Source organism: Manacus candei, unplaced genomic scaffold (genome assembly GCF_025592945.1).
Source record: "Manacus candei isolate 608988 ecotype Guabito, Panama unplaced genomic scaffold, ASM2559294v1 h1tg000229l, whole genome shotgun sequence".
Taxonomy (NCBI): Eukaryota; Metazoa; Chordata; class Aves; order Passeriformes; family Pipridae; genus Manacus; species Manacus candei.
Genome location: NW_026138277.1, coordinates 38,014 through 59,574, shown reverse-complemented (window position 1 = coordinate 59,574; position 21,561 = coordinate 38,014). Strand labels below are relative to the sequence as shown.

Here is a 21,561-nt window from a genome sequence, read left to right as displayed (position 1 = left end):
CTCCCCCGTGTCCCCCCGTGTCCCTGAGTCCCCCCCTTGCCCCCCGACCTCCCCCATGTCCCCCCATGTCCCTGAGTCCCCCCCTTGCCCCCCGACCTTCCCCGTGTCCCCCCGTGTCCCTGAGTCCCCCCCATGCCCCCCGACCTCCCCCGTGTCCACCCATGTCCCTGAGTCCCCCCCCATGCCCCCCGACCTCCCCCGTGTCCACCCATGTCCCTGAGTCCCCCCCTTGCCCCCCGACCTCTCCCGTGTCCCCCCGTGTCCCTGAGTCCCCCCCTTGCCCCCCGACCTCCCCCGTGTCCCCCCGTGTCCCTGAGTCCCCCCCTTGCCCCCCGACCTCCCCCGTGTCCCCCCCCTTCATCCCCCCACGGGGAGTTTCCCATCATGCCCCGCGCGGGACTTCACCTCCCAGCGTCCCCCGCGGCCCTCCCCGCGCGCGGTGGGCGTGGCCTCCGCCATCTTGGCGCGGTCCCTCAGCGGCGTGAGGGAGGGAGGGAGGGGGGAGCACGTCCGGCGGCTCTTAAAGGGGGCACGGCCCGGGGTGGGGCCCCCTCGGCGCGGGATGGAGCGCGGAGCGGCGGAGGAGGTTCGCGGGGACGGGGAGGGGGCGGCGGGGGCGGCGGCAGCGGGACGGAGCCCCCAAAATCCGGCTCTTCCCCTCCCGCCCGCCGCCGTTGTGCCGCTTTCCCCCCCACCCCGCTTTAAGGCCCGGCGGGGGGAACGGGGGGGGGGGGGGGGACTTGGGGGGGGGAACGGCGGGGGCGGGGCTTGTGGGGGTGGGCGGGGCTTGAGCCGGCGCGGGCGGGGCCAAGAGGGAGGTGGCATCAGGGAGGCGAGGGGCGGGGCCAAAGCGAGGGGGCGGGGACTGGGGCGGGGATTGAGGGGGTCCCCCCCCTCAGCCCCCCCTTTCCTGTGACCCCCCTTCGACCCCTCCCGTGTCCCTGTGACCCCACCTGAACCCCCCCCCCCCCCCGTTCCCCTCCATGGAACCAGAACACCCCAAATTCCTCACCTGAACCCCCCCATCCAGTGCCGGACCACCCCCATGTTCCCCCACTGACCCCCACTGTGTCCCCCCCAGCCCCTCCTTGCACCCCCAGCCCACCCCCCTGACCCTCCCCTGTCCCCATGGACACCCCAAATTCTCCCACCTCACCCCCCCCAGGCCCTCCCAGTCCCCCCAGCCCACCCCCTGACCCTCCCCTGTCCCCCAATCCCTCCCTGTTCCCCCAGCCCACCCCAGTGACCCTTCCCAGTCCCCCCAGCCCACCCTAGTGCCCCCTCCCCTGTCCCCTCCAACCCCTCCCAGTCCCCCCAGCCCCTCCCAGTCCCCCCCAGCCCACCCCCTGACCCTCCCTGTCCCCCCCAGTCCCTCCTTGTCCCCCCAACCCCTCCCAGTCCCCCCAGCCCACCCCAGTGACCCCCCCTTGTCCCCCCAGCCCCTACCCATGTCCCCGGGGCGGGGTGGTCGCCCCCGAGCCCCCGAGGTTGTGCGGCGGCAGCGGCGGCGGGAGTTGCCCCCAGCCCACCCCCTGTCCCCCAACCCCTCCCAGTCCCCCCAGTCCCCCCCCAGTGACCCCCCCTTGTCCCCCCCAGCCCCTTCCCGTGTCCCCGGGGCGGGGTGGTCGCCCCCGAGCCCCCGAGGTCGTCCGGCGGCAGCGGCGGCGGGAGTTGGACGCGCGGCGGAGCCGCTGCCGGATCCGCATCGGGGGGCACCTGGAGCGCTGGTGCCGCCTCAAGGAGCAGCTCGGCTTCGCCCTGCACTCCCAGCTCGCCCAGTTCCTGCTCGACAGGTCCCCCGAGCCCCCCCCAAAATTCACCCCCTTCACCCCGGGTCGGGGTCGGGCCGGCTCTGCCCCTGCTGACCCCACCTTGTCCCCGCAGGTACAGCAACCCCGGCGGCTCCCGGAGCTCAGGTGGGTGCCTCCCCCTCCCCAAATTGGGGTGTTACCCACCCTGGGGTGGGTGCCTCCCCCTCCCCAAAATCGGGGTGCTGCCCACCCCGGGTGGGTGTCTCCCCCTCCCCAAAATCAGCACCCGGGGTGGGGGCCTCCCCCTCCCCAAATTGGGGTGCTGCCCACCCCGGGTGGGTGCCTCCCCCTCCCCAAAATCAGCACCCGGGGTGGGGGCCTCCCCCTCCCCAAACCTGGGGTGCTGCCCACCCAACCCCTCTTTTGGGGCCGTTTCCTCAAGGATTTCCATATTTTACCATTTAACCCCCCCAAACACCCTTTTGGGGCCATTTCCTCAAGGATTTCCATGTTTTCCCTGTTTAACCCCCCCAAACCCCATTTTTGGAGCCTTTTCCTCAAAGATTTCCACATTTTGCTATTTAACACCCCCCCCAAACCCCATTTTGGAACCATTTCCTCCAGGATTTCCCTGTTTTCCCTGTTTGACCCCCCCCCCCCCATGCCCCCAAACCCCCATTTTGGAACCATTCCCTCAAAAATTCCCATATTTTCCCATTTAAACCCCCCCTCCCACCCCCATTTCGGAACCATTCCCTCAAAGATTTCCGCGTTTCCCCCATTCCCGCCCCCCCCAAACCCATTTTTGGAGCCTTTTCCTCAAAGATTTCCCTGTTTAACCCCCCCCTCCCACCCCCATTCCCCATTTCAGAACCATTCCCTCAAAAATTCCCATATTTTCCTATTTAAACCCCCTCCCACCACCCCATTTCGGAGCCGTTCCCTCAAAGATTTCCACCTTTCCCCCATTCCCGCCCCCCCCAAACCCCATTTTCGGATCCTTTTCCTCAAAGATTTCCACATTTTGCTATTTAACACCCCCCCCAAACCCCCATTTCAGAACCAATCCCTCAAAGATTCCCATATTTTCCTATTTAAACCCCCCCAGACCCCCATTTCAGAACCATTCCCTCCAACATTTCCGCGTTTCCCCGTTCGCGACCCCCCCAAACCCCATTTTCGGATCCATTTCTCAAACATTCCCATTTTTCGGTGTCCCCCAGGGGATCCGGGGGAGCCTGGCCATCTCCACCCGGCCTCCCTGCAGCGCCTGGTGCTCCTGTCCCACGGGCAACGGGCAGGAGTGCGGCTTCGTGCCCGCCGTGCGCCCGCCGGCGCCGGGCAGCGCCGAGCCCCTGGTCTGGGAGTGCGTGGCCGGGCACCGCTTCTCCTGGGGGGGGCCTGGGGGGCCTGGGACACCCCCAGGACCTCCCTCGGGAGCACCCCCGGAGCCGGGAGAGCCCGAGGAGAAGGAGGAGGAGGAGGAGGAGGAGGAGGAAGGGGGGCACGGCGGGGTTGGAGGCACGGGTGAGTCCCCCGACCCTGCTTTGGGGTCACCTCTGTGCCCTCAGCACCCCACTGGGTCCCCACCAGCACCCACCAGCACCCACCAGCACCCCCCAGCACCCCATCCTGCTCTGGGGGGCTCATCCCACTGGGATCAGGGGTTGGGATGACCCCGGGGCCCTTCCCTGCCCTCCATCTTCACCCTCCTCCTCCTCCTCCTCTTCCTCTCATGGCCACCTCATCACCCTCCTGTCCCCTTCCAGCCCCCCATCACCCCCCTGTCCCCTTTGTAGCCCCCCCATCACCCCCCTGTCCCCCCCATCATCCCCCTACCCCTTCCAGCCCCCCCATCACCCTCCTGTCCCCCCCATCACCTCCCTGACCCCCCCCTCACCCCTCTGTCCCCCCATGACCCCCCTGTCCCCTTCCACCCCCCCATCACCTCCCTGACCCCCCCCTCACCCCCCTGTCCCCCCCATCACCCCCCTGACCCCTTCCACCCCCTCCATCACCCTCCTGTCCCCCCCATGACCCCCCTGTCCCCTTCCAGCCCCCCCTCACCCCCCTGTCCCCCCCATCACCCCCCTGTCCCCCCTTCCAGCCCCCCCTCACCCCCCTGTCCCCCCCATCACCCCCCTGTCCCCCCTTCCAGCCCCCCCCTCACCCCCTGTCCCCCCTTGCAGCCCCCCAGGTGCCCCCCGAGCCGTCCCCCGTGGCAGCAGCGGGCGGGAGGTGAGTGGTGACCCCCCCAAAATTGTCCCCTGTGTCCCCCCCTCTGTCCCCCTCCCAGTCTGACCCTCCCCTGTCCGTGTCCTGCAGCTCCAGCCCCGGGAAGGAGCCCGGGATGAGCCCCGGGGGGAGGAGGAGGAGGAGGAGGAGGAGGAGGAAGATGAGCTGACCTACAGCGATGACCTGAGGGACCAGAGCTACCACCCGGGCAGGTGAGGCCCAGTACAGACCAGTCAGGCACTGGGAGCTCTGGGGCTCCTCCTCCTCTGTGTCCCAGTACAGACCAGTCAGGCACTGGGAGCTCTGGGGCTCCTCCTCTGTGTCCCAGTACAGACCAGTGAGCCTGTTGGGATCCTCCTCTGTGTCCCAGTACAGACCAGTGAGGCACTGGGAGCCTGTTGGGCTCCTCCTCTGTGTCCCAGTACAGACCAGTGAGCCTGTTGGGATCCTCCTCTGTGTCCCAGTACAGACCAGTGAGGCACTGGGAGCCTGTTGGGCTCCTCCTCTGTGTCCCAGTACAGACCAGTGAGCCTGTTGGGATCCTCCTCTGTGTCCCAGTACAGACCAGTGAGCCTGTTGGGATCCTCCTCTGTGTCCCAGTACAGACCAGTGAGGCACTGGGAGCCTGTTGGGATCCTCCTCCTCTGTCCCAGTACAGACCAGTGAGGCACTGGGAGCTCTGGGGCTCCTCCTCTGTGTCCCAGTACAGACCAGTGAGGCACTGGGAGCCTCACCCACCCAATTTATCCCCCAAACCCCCCCATTTCCCCCCAAACCCCCTCACCCACCCCATTTATCCCCCCCAAACCCCCCCATTTCCCCCCCTAAACCCCCTCACAAACCCCATTTCCCCCCCAAACCCCCTCACCCACCCCTTTTATCCCCTAAACCCCCCCATTTATCCCCCAAACCCCTCCATTTCCCCCCCAACCCCCCTCACAAACCCCATTTCCCCCCCCAAAAGTGACCCGGACCCCCCGTCCCGGCCGAGCCGCCCCCGGCCCCGCAGGGGGGAGAAGGAGAAGCCCCCCAGGAGCCCCCCCAGGAGGAGGAGCAGGAACAGCCCCCCTGGAGCCCCCCCGGGACCCCCCCGAGCAGAGGAGCGGCCGGGGGTGAGTCGGGGGGCTTTGGGGTCACGGGGGGGTGTTTTGGGGTCATGGGGGGAGCATTTTGGGGTCACAGGGGGAACATTTTGGGGGCATGGGGGGGAGAGTTTTGGGGTCATGGGGGGAGTGTTTTGGGGTCACCAGGGGGGAGCATTTTGGGGTCACAGGGGGAACATTTTGGGGGCATGGGGGGGAGAGTTTTGGGGTCACGGGGGGAGTGTTTTGGGGTCATGGGGGGGAGTGTTTTGGGGTCACCAGGGGGGAGCATTTTGGGGTCATGGGGGGAGCGTTTTTGGGGTGTTCTGGGGGGGGTTTCTGGCACTTGAGGGACCCGCTGGGACCACCCAAAGGTGGGCAAGTGTTGAGGGCAGGGCACGAGCCTCGTGTCCCCAAGGGGGGGGGACCAGTGTCCCCACGGCATCAGTGGCCACAGGGGACAAGCCTCGTGTCCCCAAGGGGGTGGCCACTGTCCCCATGACCTGGTGGCCACAGGGGACAAGCCTCGTGTCCCCAGGGGGGTGGCCACTGTCCCCATGACCTGGTGGCCACAGGGGACAAGCCTCGTGTCCCCAGGGGGGTGGCCACTGTCCCCATGACCCCACTGGCCACAGGGGACAAGCCTCGTGCCCCCAAGGGGGTAGCCACTGTCCCCATGACCCCACTGGCCCCCACGGGGCAGATCCGTGTCTCTGGGCCTGGTTTGGGTGCCCAGCACCCAAATTTTGGGGGGATTTTGGCTCCCTGACCTCTCTGGGGGGGGATCCCCAACCCCTGTGGCCCTCCTGGGGAGCCAGGAGGGGCCAAGGGGGGCAGGGGATGGGGACAAAGACCCCCCCAGCCCCAAATCCGTGGATCCCAGCTCAGAATTCCCTGTTTTGGGGCTAAATGAGCCCAAATCCCTCCCCTGGGGGGGGTCTCTGCTGGGCTGGGGGCTGCTCTGGAGCTCTGACCCCCCTGCACGGATTCTCTGACACTTCCAAGACATCCAAGGGGTTGAAATCCCCTTTTTTCCAACATTTCCAACACTTCCAAGGGGTTGAAATCCCCTTTTTTCCAACATTTCCAACGCTTCCAAGGGGTTGAAATCCCCTTTTTTTGGCTCAGCCCCATCCCCAGGTGAGTCCTTTGCTCCTCCCATCATAGAATCATATGTTATTATTATTATTATTATTATTATTATTATTATTATTATTATTAATGTTATTAATAATTAATAAATTAATTATTATTTATATACAATATATTTGTATTAATATAATTACTATTAATAAATTAATATTATTGGTATTATCAGTATTCTTATTAATAATAATTATCAATAAAGTATTATCATATTAGTGTTAATATTGATATAGTGTAATTAATATTAGTATATTAACACCCATTAATAATATCGATGATATTAATAATAATTACAGATAATAAAAATAATAATTATTGTTTATATATAACATATTCATATAATTAAATATAATTAATATATTATTCAATTAAACATTTTTAAAGGGGGGGTTTCCCCACCCCTCTGGGGGGTTTTTTGGGGGTTTCTGTCCCAAATCCCGGGATCCAGATCTCCAAAGTCACCCCTGGGATTTCGGGAAGGGGCCACCAAAGCCCAGCCTGAGCTTTGCATTTTTAACCATTTCCATTAATTTTTCTCCCAAGAAAGTGGAAAATGGAGACAAAAATCCTGATTTCTGAGCGGAGCAAGAACTTCCAGCCCGTCCTGGGGGTTCCTCCTCTCCTCCCTCCCCCAGGTAAAGCCACCCCTGAGCTGATAAAAAACCCCTTTTTGACCCATTTGGGACCCAAATCCCCAAAAAAAAACCCCTTTAATCCATTTTTTTAACAGATCTTCCCTCAATTCCAGGGGCACCTCAATTCCAGGGGGAGCTGGGGATGAATTCTGGATCAGTCCAGGCTGGGATCTTCGTCCAAAGCTTGGGAATGGAATTTTTTTGGGGAGCAAATAAAGGATTTATTTCCCCCCCCTTTTGGACTCCTGAGCCGTGTGTTTGTCCCAGCACCTCCTGCTCCCGAGGGATGGGGGAAAAATGGGATGGAAAAGAGAGAACTGATGGATTTAAAGTGGGATTTCCTTGGGAATTCCCTGGGGGGACAAGGAGGGGACAAGGAGGGGACAAGGAGGGGACTCATCCGGGTTTTTCCCGTTGCAGCTGCCGGAGGAGGACGCAGGGGAAGGACGAGGAGGAGGCTCAGATCGGCCCCAAAAGGATCAGGTACCCAAAAAAAGGGGGAAGGAAAGGGGCTGGAGGAGCTCCTGGGGCTCTTCCTGGCCCCAAAAGGATCAGGTACCCAAAAAAAGGGGATGGGAAGGGGCTGGAGGAGCTCCTGGGGCTCTTCCCGGCCCCAAAAGGATCAGGTACCCCAAAAAAAGGGGATAAAGGGGAAGGGGCTGGAGGAGCTCCCAGGGCTCTTCCCGGCCCCAAAAGGATCAGGTACCCCAAAAAAAGGGATGGGAAGGGGCTGGAGGAGCTCCTGGGGCTGTTCCTGGCCCCAAAAGGATCAGGTACCCCAAAAAAGGGATGGGAAGGGGCTGGAGGAGCTCCCGGGGCTCTTCCCAACCCCTGGGGAGGACGAGGAGCAGCTCCAGGGAAGGTTTTAGGGGGGGAAAAAAAGAGGGAGCAGCTCCAAGGGGGGAAGGAAAAGAGGGAAAAGGGGTGAGGAGGGAGCCAGAGGGGCGTCCCAAAGGTTTTCCAGCCCCGCCCTGGGAAGGGTTTTCCTGGTTTTTGGTTTTCCCAGGAAGGCGGCGAAGCGCGAGATCCTCCTCTGCGACTTCGAGGGCTGCGGGAAGATCTTCTCCAACCGCCAGTACCTGAACGTGAGACCCCCAAACCTGCCCAAAACCACCCAAAACCACTCCAGTCCCACCCAAAACGACCCAAATCCACTCCAATCCCACCCAAAACCACCCAAATCCCACCCAAAACCACTCCAATCCCACCCAAAACCACTCAAATCCCACCCAAAACCATTCAAATTCCAGCCAAAACCACCCAAATCCCACCCAAAACCACCCAAATCCCACCCAAAACCACCCAAATCCCACCCAAAACCACCCAAATCCCACCCAAAACCACTCAAATCCCACCCAAAACCACCCAAATCCCACCCAAAACCACTCAAATCCCACCCAAAACCACCCAAATCCCACCCAAAACCACCCAAATCCCACCCAAAACCACTCAAATCCCACCCAAAACCACCCAAAACCACTCCAATCCCACCCAAAACCACTCAAATCCCACCCAAAACCACCAAAAATCGCCCCAAACCCCGCCCCAAACCACTCAAAAACTGCCCAAACCCACCCCAAACTCCCCCAAAACCAACCCAAAACCACCCAAATCCCACCCAAAACCACCAAAAATCACCCCAAACCTGCCCCAAACCACTCAAAAGCTGCCCAAACCCACCCAAACTCCCCCAAAACCACTCCAGACCCAGCCAAGCCCCCCCCTGGGGCTGGGATTTGGGATCTGAGGAGGGATTTTTCCCGCTCTGCAGCACCACCAGAAGTACCAGCACGTGCACCAGAAAACCTTCACCTGCCCCGAGCCCTCGTGTGGGAAATCCTTCAACTTCAAGAAGCACCTCAAGGAGCACCAGAAGCTGCACAGCGGTGAGGGGGACATTCCAGAGGGACCCCAGGGCGTTCCAGAGGGATCCCAGGGCATTCCAGGGGGATCCCAGGGCGTTCCAGAGGGATCCCAGGGCATTCCAGAGGGATCCCAGGGCATTCCAGGGGGATCCCAGGGCATTCCAGAGGGACCCCAGGGCGTTCCAGGGGGACCCCAGGGCATTCCAGAGGGACCCCAGGGCGTTCCAGAGGGACCCCAGGGCGTTCCAGAGGGATCCCAGGGCATTCCAGAGGGATCCCAGGGCGTTCCAGAGGGATCCCAGGGCGTTCCAGGGGGATCCCAGGGCATTCCAGAGGGATCCCAGGGCATTCCAGAGGGATCCCAGGGCATTCCAGAGGGATCCCAGGGTGTTCCAGGGGGATCCCAGGGCGTTCCAGAGGGATCCCAGGGTGTTCCAGGGGGATCCCAGGGCATTCCAGAGGGACCCCAGGGCGTTCCAGAGGGATCCCAGGGCGTTCCAGGGGGATCCCAGGGCGTTCCAGGGGGATCCCAGGGCATTCCAGAGGGATCCCAGGGCATTCCAGAGGGATCCCAGGGGATCTGATCCCGGTACCTTTTCCCCCCCAGACCAGCGGGATTTCATCTGCGAGTTCTGCGCCCGCTCCTTCCGCACCAGCAGCAACCTCCTCATCCACCGGCGCATCCACACCGGGGAGAAGCCGCTCCAGTGAGTCCCAGTCCCAGCCCTGTCCCTCCCAGGGAGTCCCAGTCCCAGCCCTGTCCCTCCCAGGGAGTCCCAGTCCCAGCCCTGCCCCTCCCAGTCCCAGCCCTGCCCCTCCCAGTGAGTCCCAGTCCCATCCCACCCTCCCAGTGAGTCCCAGTCCTTGCTGCTCCCTGTGTTCCCTGAGCCCCATCCCTGTCAATCCCTATTTCCTGAGCCCCAGCCCTGTCAGTCCCTGTTCCCTGAGCCCCATCCTGATTCCCTGAGCCCCATCCCAGTTTCCCAAGCCCCATCCCTATTTCCCAAGCCCCATCCCAGTTTCCCAAGCCCCATCCCTGTTCCCAAGCCCCATCCCAGTTTCCCCAGCCCCATCCATCCCCATCCCTGTTCCCTGAGCCCCATCCCAGTTTCCCAAGCCGCATCCCAGCCCATCCCCATTCCCTGAGCCCCATCCCTGTTCCCCAAGCCCCATCCCTGTTCCCTGAGCCCCATCCCAGTTTCCCCATCCCATCCCATCCCAATCCCCGTTCCCTGAGCTCCATCCCTGTTCCCTCAGCCCCATCCCAGTTTCCCAAGCCCCATCCCCGTTCCCCGAGCCCCAGCCCGTTCCCTGAGCCCCCTCCCAGTTTCCCCATCCCCGTTTCCCCATCCCTGTTCCCTGACAATCCCAGGTGTGAGATCTGCGGGTTCACGTGCCGCCAGAAGGCCTCCCTGAACTGGCACATGCGCAAACACGACGCCGACTCCTCGTACCGCTTCCCCTGCGACGTGTGCGGGAAGAGGTTCGAGAAGAGGGACAACGTCACCGCCCACAAGAGCAAGAGCCACCCCGGGGGGGCCCCCAAAGGGACCCCAAAAGGGACCCCAAAAGGGCCCCCCGTGGGCTCTGGGGGCGGGGGCGGCGGGCAGGACCCGGACCCGCCCCGGGGGGGGGTCGTAGGGGGGGCTCATCCCTTGAGTTGGGGGGGATGGAGGGGCCAGAGGGGAACCCCGGGGGCCAAAAACGCAGCAAGGGGGGGAATTCCCGGCTTTTCAGCCAAATCCCGGGTGAAATCCCAGCTTTTCACCCAAATCCTGGGGCCAATCCCAGATTTTCAGCCAAATCCCAGGTGAAATCCCAGTTTTGGAGTCAAATCCCAGGTGAAATCCCCGATTTTCCATCAAGCCCTGGGGCAAATATCCCAGTTTTCCTGCCAAATCCTGGGTGAAATCCCAATTTTGTAGCCAAATCCTGGGTGAAATCCCGATTTTCCTGCCAAATCCTGGGTGAAATCCCAATTTTCCATCAAGCCCCGGGGCAAATATCCCAGTTTTCCTGCCAAATCCTGGGTGAAATCCCAATTTTTAGCCAAATCCTGGGTGAAATCCCGATTTTTCCATCAAGCCCTGGGGGCAAATCCCGTTTTTTCAGCCAAATCTGGGGTGAAATCCCCAATTTTCCCACCAATCCCACTTTTCCTGCCAAATCCTGCCACGAGCGGAGCCCGAGGGTGCCAAAACCCCCTGAATAAAGACTTATTTTGGGTAAAAAAAGCGGGATTTTGTGCCGAGTTTCTGTGGGGAAGAGGCAGAAAAAGGGCTTTGAACCTTCCCTTTAGATTTAAACCTCGAATTTAAAACAAATTTCAGTTTAAAACCCGAATTTAAGCCCGAGCCTGAAGTCACAGGCACCTGGAAGCTCCAAGTTGGGATCATTCCCTGGATCCCAAATGATCCCAAAACCCCCCTGGGAGCAGGAGCAGCTCCTCCTCCTCCCCCAGCACCCAAAAAAACCCCCAAATTCCCGTTTTTAGGGGGTTTTTGCACAGCAACTTGTATTTATTTCCCCACTAACGGTGACAGGGACACGAAACAGCAGCGGGGGGGGACAAAGGGGGGGGGACAAGAACGAGGTCACACCAAAAAAAAAGGGTCCCCCCCCTCCTCCAAACCCCCCCCCAGGTCCCAAATGAGCCCCCAAATCCCCTCCAGGGGACCCCAGTTTTGGGGAGGAAAGGGGGGAGATTTTGGGGGGGAAATGGGGAGATTTGGGGGGGAAATTTGGGGAGGAAATGGGGGAGATTTGGGGGGGAAATGGGGGAGATTTGGGGGGGAAATGAAGGGGATTTGGGGGGGAAATGAAGGGGATTTGGGGGGGAAATGACCACGGGGGGGTCTTTAACCAAGGGATAAAAGGGATGAGGGGTCGGGGGGGCTCAACCAACTCCCCCCCAACAGCCAACGGCCCTGAGGAAGATTTTTGGGGGGGTGAAAAGACTCAAAAAACTCTTTAAATGCAACAAGAGGGGGAAAAAAACCCAAAATTTCCACCCACACCCCCCCTTGCCCCGAGTGGGAGTTTTTTTTTTTGGGGGGGGTCCTGCCTGGAAGCAAAGAAAGGGGTGGGATTGGGGGGGAACAGGGGTGGGGGGACACGGGGGGGGGACAGGGTGACCCCTGGCAGGTCCCCGGGGTGTGAAGGAGGAGGAGGAGGAAGGGGAGGAAGAGGAGGAGGAGAAGGTGAAGGGTGAGGAGGAGGAAGGGGAGGAGGACAAGGAGAGGAGGGAAGGATGAAGAGGAGGAGGAGGAGAGGAGGAAGAAGGGGAGGAAAAGAGGAGGAGGAGGAGGAGGAAGGGGAGGAAGCGGAGAAGGTGGAGGATGAGGAGAGGAGGAGGAAGGGGAGGAGAAGGAGGAGAAGGTTGAGGATGAGGAGGAGGAGAAGGGGAGGAGAGGAGGAGGAAGAGAGAAGGAGGAGGAAGAGAAGGTGGAGAGGGAGGAGAAGGGAGGGAGGAAAAGGTGGAGGATGAGGAGGAAGAAGGCAAGGAGAAGGAGGAGGAGGAGAGGAGGAGGAGGAGGAAGGGGAGAAGACGGAGAGGGAGAAGGTGAAGAAGGGGAGGAGGAGGAGGTGGAGGGTGAGGAGGAAGAGGAGAAGGTGAAGAAGGGAAGGAGGAGAGGAGGAGGAAGAGGAGAAGGTGAAGAAAGGGAGGAGGAGGAGAGGGGGAGAAGGAGGAGAAGGGAAGGAGGTGGAGGAGAGGAGGAGGAGAGGAGGAGGAAGGGGAGTGGCGGTGGCAGCTCGGGCAGACGGGCGGGCAGGGGTGCCACCCTCAGTTGCAGAGGGAGAGCGAGGAGCCGACGTAGAAGAGCCAGAAGAAGGGGAAGATCCTCTCGGAGAAGGCGGCGGTGAAGGTGAAGATGGGCGCCATGGTGTCGGCGTTGTAGAAGGCCACCCAGCCGCCCTCGTAGTCCAGGTAGACCCCCACCTTGCGCGGCCGCTCGCACAGCGACAGCGGCGTCTCGGGCGAGGTGAACGCCTGGTACTGATCCCAATTCTTGCCCTTCCAGTTGAGCCCCACCGCCCAGATCCCCTCCTCGGGGGCGAAGTCGACCTTCTCCTTGCGCCGCACGGACTCGCGGGCGGCCCCCAGCACCCAGCTCTCGCCGTCGCCCACCTCCACCTCCCAGTAGTGGCGGCCCGAGGAGAAGCCCTCGCGGGCCAGGACGCAGAAGGCGTAGTCGAAGCGCTTGGGGTGCGCCGGCAGCTCCTGCGGGGCCCCGCGCAGGCGGACGCTGCGCTGGTCCTCCGACAGCACCAGGTAGGGGTTGGCCGTGTCGGGGTCCAGGGACAGGTCAGCTGAAAAAGGGAGGGTAGAAAAGGGGTCATTCAGTGGTTGTGTCCCAAATGGGATGGGGAGGATGCAGGGGGGTCACTTGTGGGGTCATTGGGGGTGATTCAGTGTCTGTGTCCCAAATGGGATTGGGGGGACCCAGAGGGGTCACTTGTAGGGTCACTGGGGGTGATCCAGGGTCTGTGTCCCAAATGGGATGGGGAGGATGCAGGGGGGTCATTTGTGGGGTCATTGGGGGTGGTCCAGGGTCTGTGTCCCAAATGGGATTGGGGGGACACAGGGGGGTCACTTGTGGGGTCACTGTCCCACCACAGCACCAGGTAGGGGTTGGCCGTGTCGGGGTCCAGGGACAGGTCAGCTGGGGAAGGAAAGGGGGAAAAAAGGGGGTGATTCAGTGTCTGTGTCTCAAACCCAACAAGGGGGTCACTTGTGGGGTCATTGGGGGTGATCCAGGGTCTGTGTCCCAAATGGGACAGGGGGGACACAGGGGGGGTCATTCCCAGAGTCCCAGCCCCCAGTCCCACCCAATTCCATGAGATCCCTTGGAATGGGAGGTCCCAGCCTCCAATCCCACCCAATTCCATGGAATCCCTTGGAATGGGAGGTCCCAGCCTCCAATCCCACCCAATTCCATGGAATCCCTTGGAATGGGAGGTCCCAGCCCCCAGTCCCACCCAATTCCATGAGATCCCTTGGAATGGGAGGTCCCAGCCTCCAATTCCACCCAATTCCATGGAATCCCTTGGAATGGGAGCTCCTCACCTGTGTCGTTCTCCAGCTCGAAGCGCAGGTTCTCTGCGGGAAAACAAGGAAGGGGTTGAGCCCCCCCTGGGAATTCCTGGATCTCCCATCCCACGGGAACGATCCCCACCCCTCCCTCCCACCCTCCAACCCCAGGGAGATCCCCCTGGGATGATCCAACCCTTGGAGCTCTCCCGGGGGTGAAGGACGATCCCGATCCCAGCCCGGCCCTGGTTCTGTTGGAATTCCAGGTGGGATTTTTCCCCTGGAATTCCCCCCTTTTTTTTTTCCCCCCCAGGCTCACCCTTGAATTCCAGCAGCACCTCCTTGAGCACTGCACTCTTCTGGGAGAAGCTCTTGAGCTTCTTTTCCAGCTCGGAGAACCCGGGCTCGGGTTTCAGGAACATCCAGCTCTCCAGGCTGAGGAGACAACGGGATTCAGGGAACAAAAACCCCCCCAAAACCCCGGGAATTTTCCCTGGGAATGTCCCTCCCAGCTCGCCCAGCAAAGGGCTGGGCCCCACTCACCTGCTGCCAGCCGGGACAACGCCCTGGAAAAGGGGGAAAGAAAAGAGGGAATTCCATCAGGATCGGCCCCGCTCCGGCCTCGGAGATCCCAAATTCCTCCCTGGACCACCAGCCACGGGCCCATGGGTTTGTCTGTCCCCAGCAACGGGGTTATTTTTGTCCCTAACAAAGGGAATTTTTTTTTCCCTCCCCCTCCCACAAATATGGGAATTTTTTGTCCCCCATAAACGGAATTTTTTTGCCCCACAAATGGAACTTTTTGTCCCCTATAAATGGAATTTTTTGCCCCACAAATGGAATTTTTTTGACCTCCTAAACGGGAGTTTTCTTTTTTTTTTTTTTTTTTTTGGAGGGGGGGCCCTTATAAACAGGAATTCTGTCCCCCAAAAATGGCTTTTTTTTTTTTCCCCCTCCCACAAATGGAACCTTTTTGATCCCATTCCTGGGATTTTCTGTCCCCACATCCCTGGGCTCTCCCCTCTCCAGGGCTGCTCCTTATCCCTGTCCCTGCTCCATAGGGAGCTCTCACCTCTCCAAGGGTGTTCCCTGCTCCATGGGGACACATCCCAGGGCTGTTCCCTATCCCTGTCCCTGTTCTATGGGGACACATCCCAAAGCCCTCACCTCCCCAGGGCTGTTCCCTGTCCCACAGGAACACACCCCAGGGCTCTCACCTCCCCAGGGGTGCCCCCTGTCCCTGTTCTATGGGGACACATCCCAGGGCTGTTCCCTGTCCCTGTCCCTGCGGGAGCTCTCACCTCCCCAGGGCTGTTCCCTGTCCCACAGGAACCCATCCCAGGGCTCTCACCCCTCCAGGGCTGTTCCCAGCTCCATGGGGACACATCCCAAGGCTCTCACCTCCCCAGGGGTGCCCCCTGCCCCGCTGTCCCCTCCCTGCTCTGCCAGCAGCTTGTCGAGCTGGGCCATGTCCTCGCTCAGCCAGGGCTGTTCCCTGTCCCACAGGAACCCATCCCAGGGCTCTCACCTCCCCAGGGCTGTTCCCTATCCCTGTCCCTGTCCCACAGGAACACACCCCAAGGCTCTCACCTCCCCAGGGGTGCCCCCAGCCCCGCTGTCCCCCCCCTGCTCTGCCAGCAGCTTGTCGAGCTGGGCGATGTCCTCGCTCAGCCTGGCCAGGCTCTCGTCGCGCCGGCGCCCGATGTCCCCGTCCAGCTGCTCCAGGCGGGACAGCAGGAGCTGCTCCTTCTCCTCCAGGAAGGCCCGGAGCTCCTTGCACTCGGCCACGATCTTCTGCCGCTCCACCTCCGTCTGCTTCTGCAATTCCAGAGGGGGGACACGGCCGTGGGGCGGGAGCCGACCGGGAGGGGAACGGGGGGGATGAATCCCCCTGGGCAGGGGGGGCAGGGAATCCAGGAGATGAATTCCCGTGGGCAGGGGGCTTGGAGAGTCCAGGAAAGACTGAATTCCCGTGGGCAGGGGGCTTGGAGAGTCCAGGAGAGGCTGAATTCCCGTGGGCAGGGGGGCAGGGAACACGGGGGAGATGAATTCCGGTGGGAAGGGGGGTCAGGGAATCCGGGGGAGGCTGAATTCCTGTGGGAAGGGGGTCAGGGAATCCAGGAGATGAATTCCCATGGGCAGGAGGCTTGGAGAGTCCAGGAGAGGCTGAATTCCCATGGGCAGGGGGCTTGGGAAAACCAGGAGATGAATTCCCATGGGCAGGGGGCTTGGGGAAACCAGGAGATGAATTCCCATGGGCAGGGGCTCAGGGAATCCAAGAGAGACTGAATTCCCATGGGCAGGGGGCTCAGGGAATCCAGGAGATGAATTCCCATGGGCAGGGGGCTCAGGGAACCCAGGAGAGATGGAATTCCTGTGGGCTGGGAAGGTCCGGGTGATGCTGAATCCCCTTGGTCAGGAGAATCCCCCCAGGAGAGATGGAATTCCCGTGGGCAGAAGGTCAGGGAACCCGGGAGAGACTGAATTCCCAGGGCTGGGAAGGTCCAGATGAGACCAAATCCCTGTGGTCAGGGGGCTCAGGGAATCCAGGAGATGAATTCCCATGGGAAGGGGGCTTGGGGAAACCAGGAGATGAATTCCCGTGGGCAGGGGCTCAGGGAATCCAGGAGAGATGGAATTCCTGGGGCTGGGAAGCTCCAGGTGAGACCAAATCCTGTGGCTGGGGGGCTCAGGGAACCCCCAAGGTGAGACCAAATCCTCAGGGATGGGAACCCCAAAGTGAGACCAAATCCTCAGGGATGGGAACCCCAAGGAAGGAGCAGATCCTCAGGGCTGGGGGGCTCAGGGAACCCCAAGGTGAGACCAAACCCTCAGGGCTGGGAACCCCAAAGTGAGACCAAATCCTCAGGGATGGGAACCCCAAGGTGAGACCAAACCCTCAGGGCTGGGAACCCCAAGGAAAGAGCAGATCCTCAGGGCTGGGGGGCTCAGGGAAGGAGCAGATCCTCAGGGATGGAAATCCCAAGGAAACAGCAAATCCTCAGGGCTGGGGGGCTCAGGGAACCCCCCCAGACTCACCAGCAGCTCCTCACTCTGCCGCTCCCGCTCGGCCTTGGCCTCCTCCCTCCCTTTCCTCAGGGAGCTCAGGTGCTCCTGGGGCACCTCCTGGAAGCAGAACAAGGGCAATTCTTGGGAATTCTTGGCCTGGGGGGGGGTCCCTGCTGCTAAAACAGCCCAAAACCTCCCAATCTGGGGGTTTTTGGGAAGGGTAGAACCCCCCTGCCCTGCTCCCCCCTCCTCGGGATGTGCCAAAAACCCCCCCTAAAACCACCCAAACTGGCCCAAAAAATATCCAATTAGAGAATCAGAGCTAATTTTAACTGCCTGTGGAAAAAACAACCCCCCCAGGTCCCACCCCCACCCCCCCTGAGGTGCCCCAAAATCAGGCTGAGCCCCCCCCCCCCCCCCCAAAAAAGTGGAGCCTCCGGGCTGCTCGTTAAATTAATTCCTTATTAATCAATTAAAGGCGTCCTGGTTTAAGTGGTTTGACCTCCAGGGAGGGTGGAGAAGCCCCTGGGTTTGGGGGGGGGCAAATAAACCCATTTATTTCATAAATAACCCCTGAAAATAGAGGGGGTTTGGGGGCTGTTGGAATTTATCTGTGAGATTAAAGTAAATTATTTGGATTAAAAAAATGGGGGGGGGGTGGGAGGAGCTTGGCAACAACACTAAAAATTCATAAAAATATAGGTTATTGAGTCAAAAAAAAAACCCTCAGAGAGCATCAGCCCCAGGCCCTAAAAAAGGGTAAAAAACCCCAAGAGAGAGCACCTAAAAAGGGTAAAAAAACCCCAGAGAGCACCTAAAAAATGTTAAAAAAACCCTGAGAGAGCACCTAAAAAAGGGTAAAAAACCCCAAGAGAGAGCACTTAAAAAATGTTAAAAAAAAACCGAGAGCAACTAAAAAATGTTAAAAAAACCCTGAGAGAGCACCTAAAAAAGGGTAAAAAACCCCAAGAGAGAGCACCTAAAAAAGGGTAATAAACCCCAAGAGAGAGCACTTAAAAAATATTAAAAAAAAACCAAGAAAGAGCACTTAAAAAATGTTAAAAAAAACCCTGAGAGAGCACCTAAAAAAGGGTAAAAAAACCCTGAGAGAGCACCTAAAAAAGCCAAGAGAGAGCACCTAAAAAAGAGTAAAAAACCCCAAGAGAGAGCACTTAAAAAATGTTAAAAAAACCCCAAGAGAGAGCACCTAAAAAATGTTAAAAAACCCCAAGAGAGAGCACCTAAAAAAGGGTAAAAACACCCCAAAAGAGCACCAGCCCGGGCCCTAAAAAAGGGCAAAAATCGCTTTTTTTTGCGCCCCCCGGAAGAGGAACCGCGGCAGTTCCGGGACCGAATCGTTATCCCGGGCCTTAATGACCGCTAATTAACGCTCTGCGGTGGTTAATGAGCTAATGATCCAACTCCCCCCCCCCCCCTTCTTCCTCCTCCTCCTCCTCCCTGCGCAGCGACATCAGCCCCGTCCGGCATCTTGGATCCCTCTGGATCCCTTTGGATCCCTCTGGATCGGCCGAGCCCGGTCCCTGCAGGGCTCATTAACCCCCTCCTCGCTAATTAATCGCCACGGGGAACGCGGGACCCCCCCCCCATCGCGACAGGGGGGGTCGGGGCCCTTCTGCGTCACTTGGGGGGGGCAAAAGGGGGTCCGGGGGGGGCAATTCCAGCCGGGATGGGGATGGGGGGGTAAATACCCCCCCCCAACCTTCCCCAGTGTCCTCCCAGTTCAACCCAGTTTGCACTGGGATGGTGCTCCACTGACATCTCCCCCCCCCCTCCAGAGGGTTCCTGTTTTGGGGGGATTTGAGTCCCTTTTCCCCCATATCCTGGGGAAAAGGGGGGTCCCCAAATCCTGGAGGGGTCCCCACTGCACCCACCCCCAGGAGGGTCCCTGTTTTGGGGGGATTTGAGTCCCTTTCCCCCAAATCCTGGAGAAAAGGGGGTCTCCAAATTCTAGGGGGGGTCCCCAAATCCTGAGGGGGGTCCCCACTGCAACCCCCCTCCAGAGGGTCCCTTTTGGGGGGGATTTGAGTCCCTTTTTCCCCCAAATCCTGGGGAAAAGGGGGGTCTCCAAATTCTAGGGGGGTCCCCAAATCCTGGTGGGGTCCCCAAATCCTGAGGGGGGTCCCCACTGCACCCCCCCCTCCAGAGGGTCCCTGTTTTGGGGGGATTTGAGTCCCTTTTCCCCCATATCCTGAAGAAAAGGGGGGCCCCCAAATCCTAGGGGTGTTCCCACTGCTCTCCCTCCCCGGGGAAGGAATCCTGCACCCCAAAAAGATCCCTGGGAGCAGGAGGGGGTTCCTCACTGCCCCCCAACATCCCGGGGGTGCTCCCACCGCTCTCCCTCCTCGGGAAGGGGTTCTGCACCCCAAAAACATCCCTGTGAGCAGGGGGGTTCCTCATTGCCCCCCAACATTCCAAGGGTGCTCTCATTGCTCTTCCTCCTCGGAAGGGGGTTCTGCACCCCAAAAAGATCCCTGGGAGCAGGGGGGTTCCTCATCACCCCCCAACATCCCGGGGGTGCTCCCACCCCTCTCCCTCCCCCGGGAGGGGTCCCTTATGGGGTCTGCGTGTCCCCCCCCTCCCCGCACTGACCTCGGCGGCGTGGGCCGCCTCCTCGGCGGGCAGGACGGTGTGCGCTCGGTGCTCTCGGGACAGGTGGCACACCACGCACACGGCCCGCCGGTCCTGCACGCAGTAGAGCCGCAGCGGCTCCCCGTGGCGAGGGCACCGCGGCGGGCCCGGAGGCCCGTGCGGGGCGGCGGCGGGCACGGGGAGGGCGGGCGCGGGCGGGCCCGGCGGCGCCTCGGCGGGTCCCGGCGGCAGCCCGAGCTGGCGGACGATGTGCACGATGTTGCCGAGGGAGCGGTTGGGGCGGAAGAGGCGCTGCGGGACCGGCTCGCGGCACTGCGGGCAGCACAGGCGGCGCGCCGAGTCCTCCCAGCACTGGGTCACGCAGGCGCGGCAGAAGTTGTGCCCGCACTCGGCCACCAGCACCGGGTCGTTGAAGTACTCCAGGCACACGGGGCACGTCAGCTCTTCCTGCAGGCTCCGCGCCGCGCTGCAGGGCGCCGGGGGAGCGGCGGGGGGCGCGGGCGGCGCCTCCATGGCGGCCGCGGCCCCGGCCGAGGGCCCGGCCCCGCTGGCGGTCCCGGTCGTGGCGTCGGTGGCGGCGGCGGCTCCCGCGCGGGTCCCTCCCGTCCGCTCCGCGCGGCGCCGCCCGCGCGACTGGCGGCCCCCGGGGGGCGGGGCCGCGCCTGCGCGCGGAGGGGGGCGGGGAGGCGTGGCGGAGAGGGCGAGTGGGCGTGGTTAGACCCCACCCGCGGCGGTGATTGGGCGGGGTCGCGCGCGATAACGAGGCGGGTGGGCGGGGCCGTGACCGTAGATGGGGGAAAGGGGGGCGTGGAAAAAAAAAAAAAAAAGGCGAGGCCGCGCCGCCCGCCCGCCCGCCCGCTGGGGGGCGCTATGCACGCGCGCTGGGTGGTCACGTGGGGCGAGGGGTGTCACGTGGGGCGATGCCCATAGGGTTCTATGGGAGGGGCTTTTTGGGGGTCCCTGTGGGATCGAGGGGGGGTTGAGGGGTCTGCAGGGTGGTGGGAGAGTGGGGGGAGTCACCAAGAGGCTGCTGAGAGAGGAGGGGGTTCCTGTAGGTGTCAGGGGGAGCCCGGATGTCTGGGCCCTAACAGAATAAATGGGGGGTATAGATGCCTGTGGGATGTTTTTTGGGGGGTCCCTTTGGGATTAGGAGGGGTGCATTGGGGTCTGTAAATTGGTTTGGGGGTCCCCTATGGGATTGGGGCGGTGTATTTGGGTCCACAGGATGTTTTGGGGGGGTCCCTGTGGGATTAGGGGTGGGGGTGAATTAGGGTCTAAAAGGTGGTTTGGGGGTTCCCTGTGGGATTGGGACGGTGTATTTGGGTCCACGGGATGTTTTGGGGGGGTCTCTGTGGAATTGGGGGGGTTCTGAGGGGGGGGATCCCAATAGGGTGCAGGGTGATCATCAGAGATCCCTGTGAGCAGGGGGGGATGCATAGGGCCCTATGGGATGTTTTGGGGGTCCCGATATGATGTTGAGGGGTGCGCAGGTGGTGGGTTGGGGCGTTCCTGGCCCGAAGGGGGGAGAGAGGAGGGTTTTGGGGTGGTTTTCCCAGCATTGGCCTCTGTGCCGTGTCCCCATGAGCATCACAGAGCCGTTCCAGGAACCTGGGCTGAGGGGAGAATGACCCAAAACCTCCAGATGTACAGAAATGACCCCAAACCCCCGCTACGCCCACTCATCGGTCCTTTCCCGAGGGATTTAGGGATTTAAATCCCTGCTGGGAGCTCCCTCCTGCGTGATGCGGACAGAGAGGATTCCACACCGACCGTTTCCCTGCTTTTCTTTCCGCCGTCCTCGCTGCCCCCCCGACGAAATAAATCGGCTTTTGGGGGGAGGAAAATATTTGCGGGAGGCGTCGCTGCGGGGTCGGGGAGCGCAGAAATCGGGCCGAAAAACGGTTAATTCGGGGTCAGAAGGGAAGGTGCCCTCTTCCAAAATGGCGCCGCCGCCCTCAGGCGGGGCGCGAGGGAAAATGGCCGCGCCCTCCCCGGCCCCGTTGCCGCCAGCGGGGCCCGGCTCAAGATGGCGCCCGCGGGCGAAGCCCTGCCCGCCATCTTGGGTGAGGGCGGCCGCCGGCGTTGCCATGGCGACGGGGCCCTGTCCAGGCCTTCCAAAGGCCGCTGTGGCCCCGGGGAGGGGGGAAAACGCGAATTTTGGGGGCTCCGAACTCCTCCTGGGGAGTACTAACACGT

The 21,561-nt window shown here is 61.2% G+C and overlaps 2 protein-coding genes across 2 annotated transcripts; one reads left to right on the top strand and one right to left on the bottom strand.

The window, feature by feature from the left end:
- Positions 1-339: 339 nt before the first annotated feature.
- Positions 340-10,918, top strand: LOC127464488 (zinc finger protein 692-like). Its single transcript, XM_051774821.1, is given in 16 exon segments — positions 340-586; positions 1,597-1,793; positions 1,885-1,916; positions 2,975-3,039; positions 3,041-3,278; positions 3,941-3,987; positions 4,077-4,198; positions 4,951-5,098; positions 6,074-6,170; positions 6,795-6,849; positions 7,270-7,332; positions 7,856-7,934; positions 8,621-8,735; positions 9,322-9,421; positions 10,087-10,462; positions 10,525-10,918. Coding segments are annotated over 16 exon segments (1,857 nt in total). The 5' UTR covers positions 340-562; the 3' UTR covers positions 10,624-10,918.
- Positions 10,919-11,795: 877 nt separating this feature from the next.
- Positions 11,796-19,988, bottom strand: LOC127464482 (E3 ubiquitin-protein ligase TRIM7-like). The gene is made up of 7 exons (XM_051774814.1): positions 19,366-19,988; positions 16,786-16,872; positions 15,337-15,564; positions 14,290-14,312; positions 14,066-14,181; positions 13,783-13,815; positions 11,796-13,025 (listed from the first exon to the last, which is right to left on the bottom strand). The coding sequence occupies exons 1-7, from the start codon at positions 19,876-19,878 to the stop codon at positions 12,499-12,501; spliced, it is 1,527 nt and encodes a 508-aa protein (XP_051630774.1). The 5' UTR covers positions 19,879-19,988; the 3' UTR covers positions 11,796-12,498.
- Positions 19,989-21,561: the final 1,573 nt, after the last annotated feature.

Bases quoted from the DNA above. Each gene is read 5' to 3' on its own strand.
- LOC127464482 (XM_051774814.1), bottom strand. From the start codon at position 19,878: ATGGAGGCGCCGCCCGCGCCCCCCGCCGCTCCCCCGGCGCCCTGCAGC. The intron at 14,182-14,289 runs GTGAGTGGGGCC...TTGTCTCCTCAG, and splicing joins GTTGTCCCGGCTGGCAGCAG to CCTGGAGAGCTGGATGTTCC. The intron at 13,026-13,782 runs GTGAGGAGCTCC...TCCCTTTTTCAG, and splicing joins CGAGCTGGAGAACGACACAG to CTGACCTGTCCCTGGACCCC.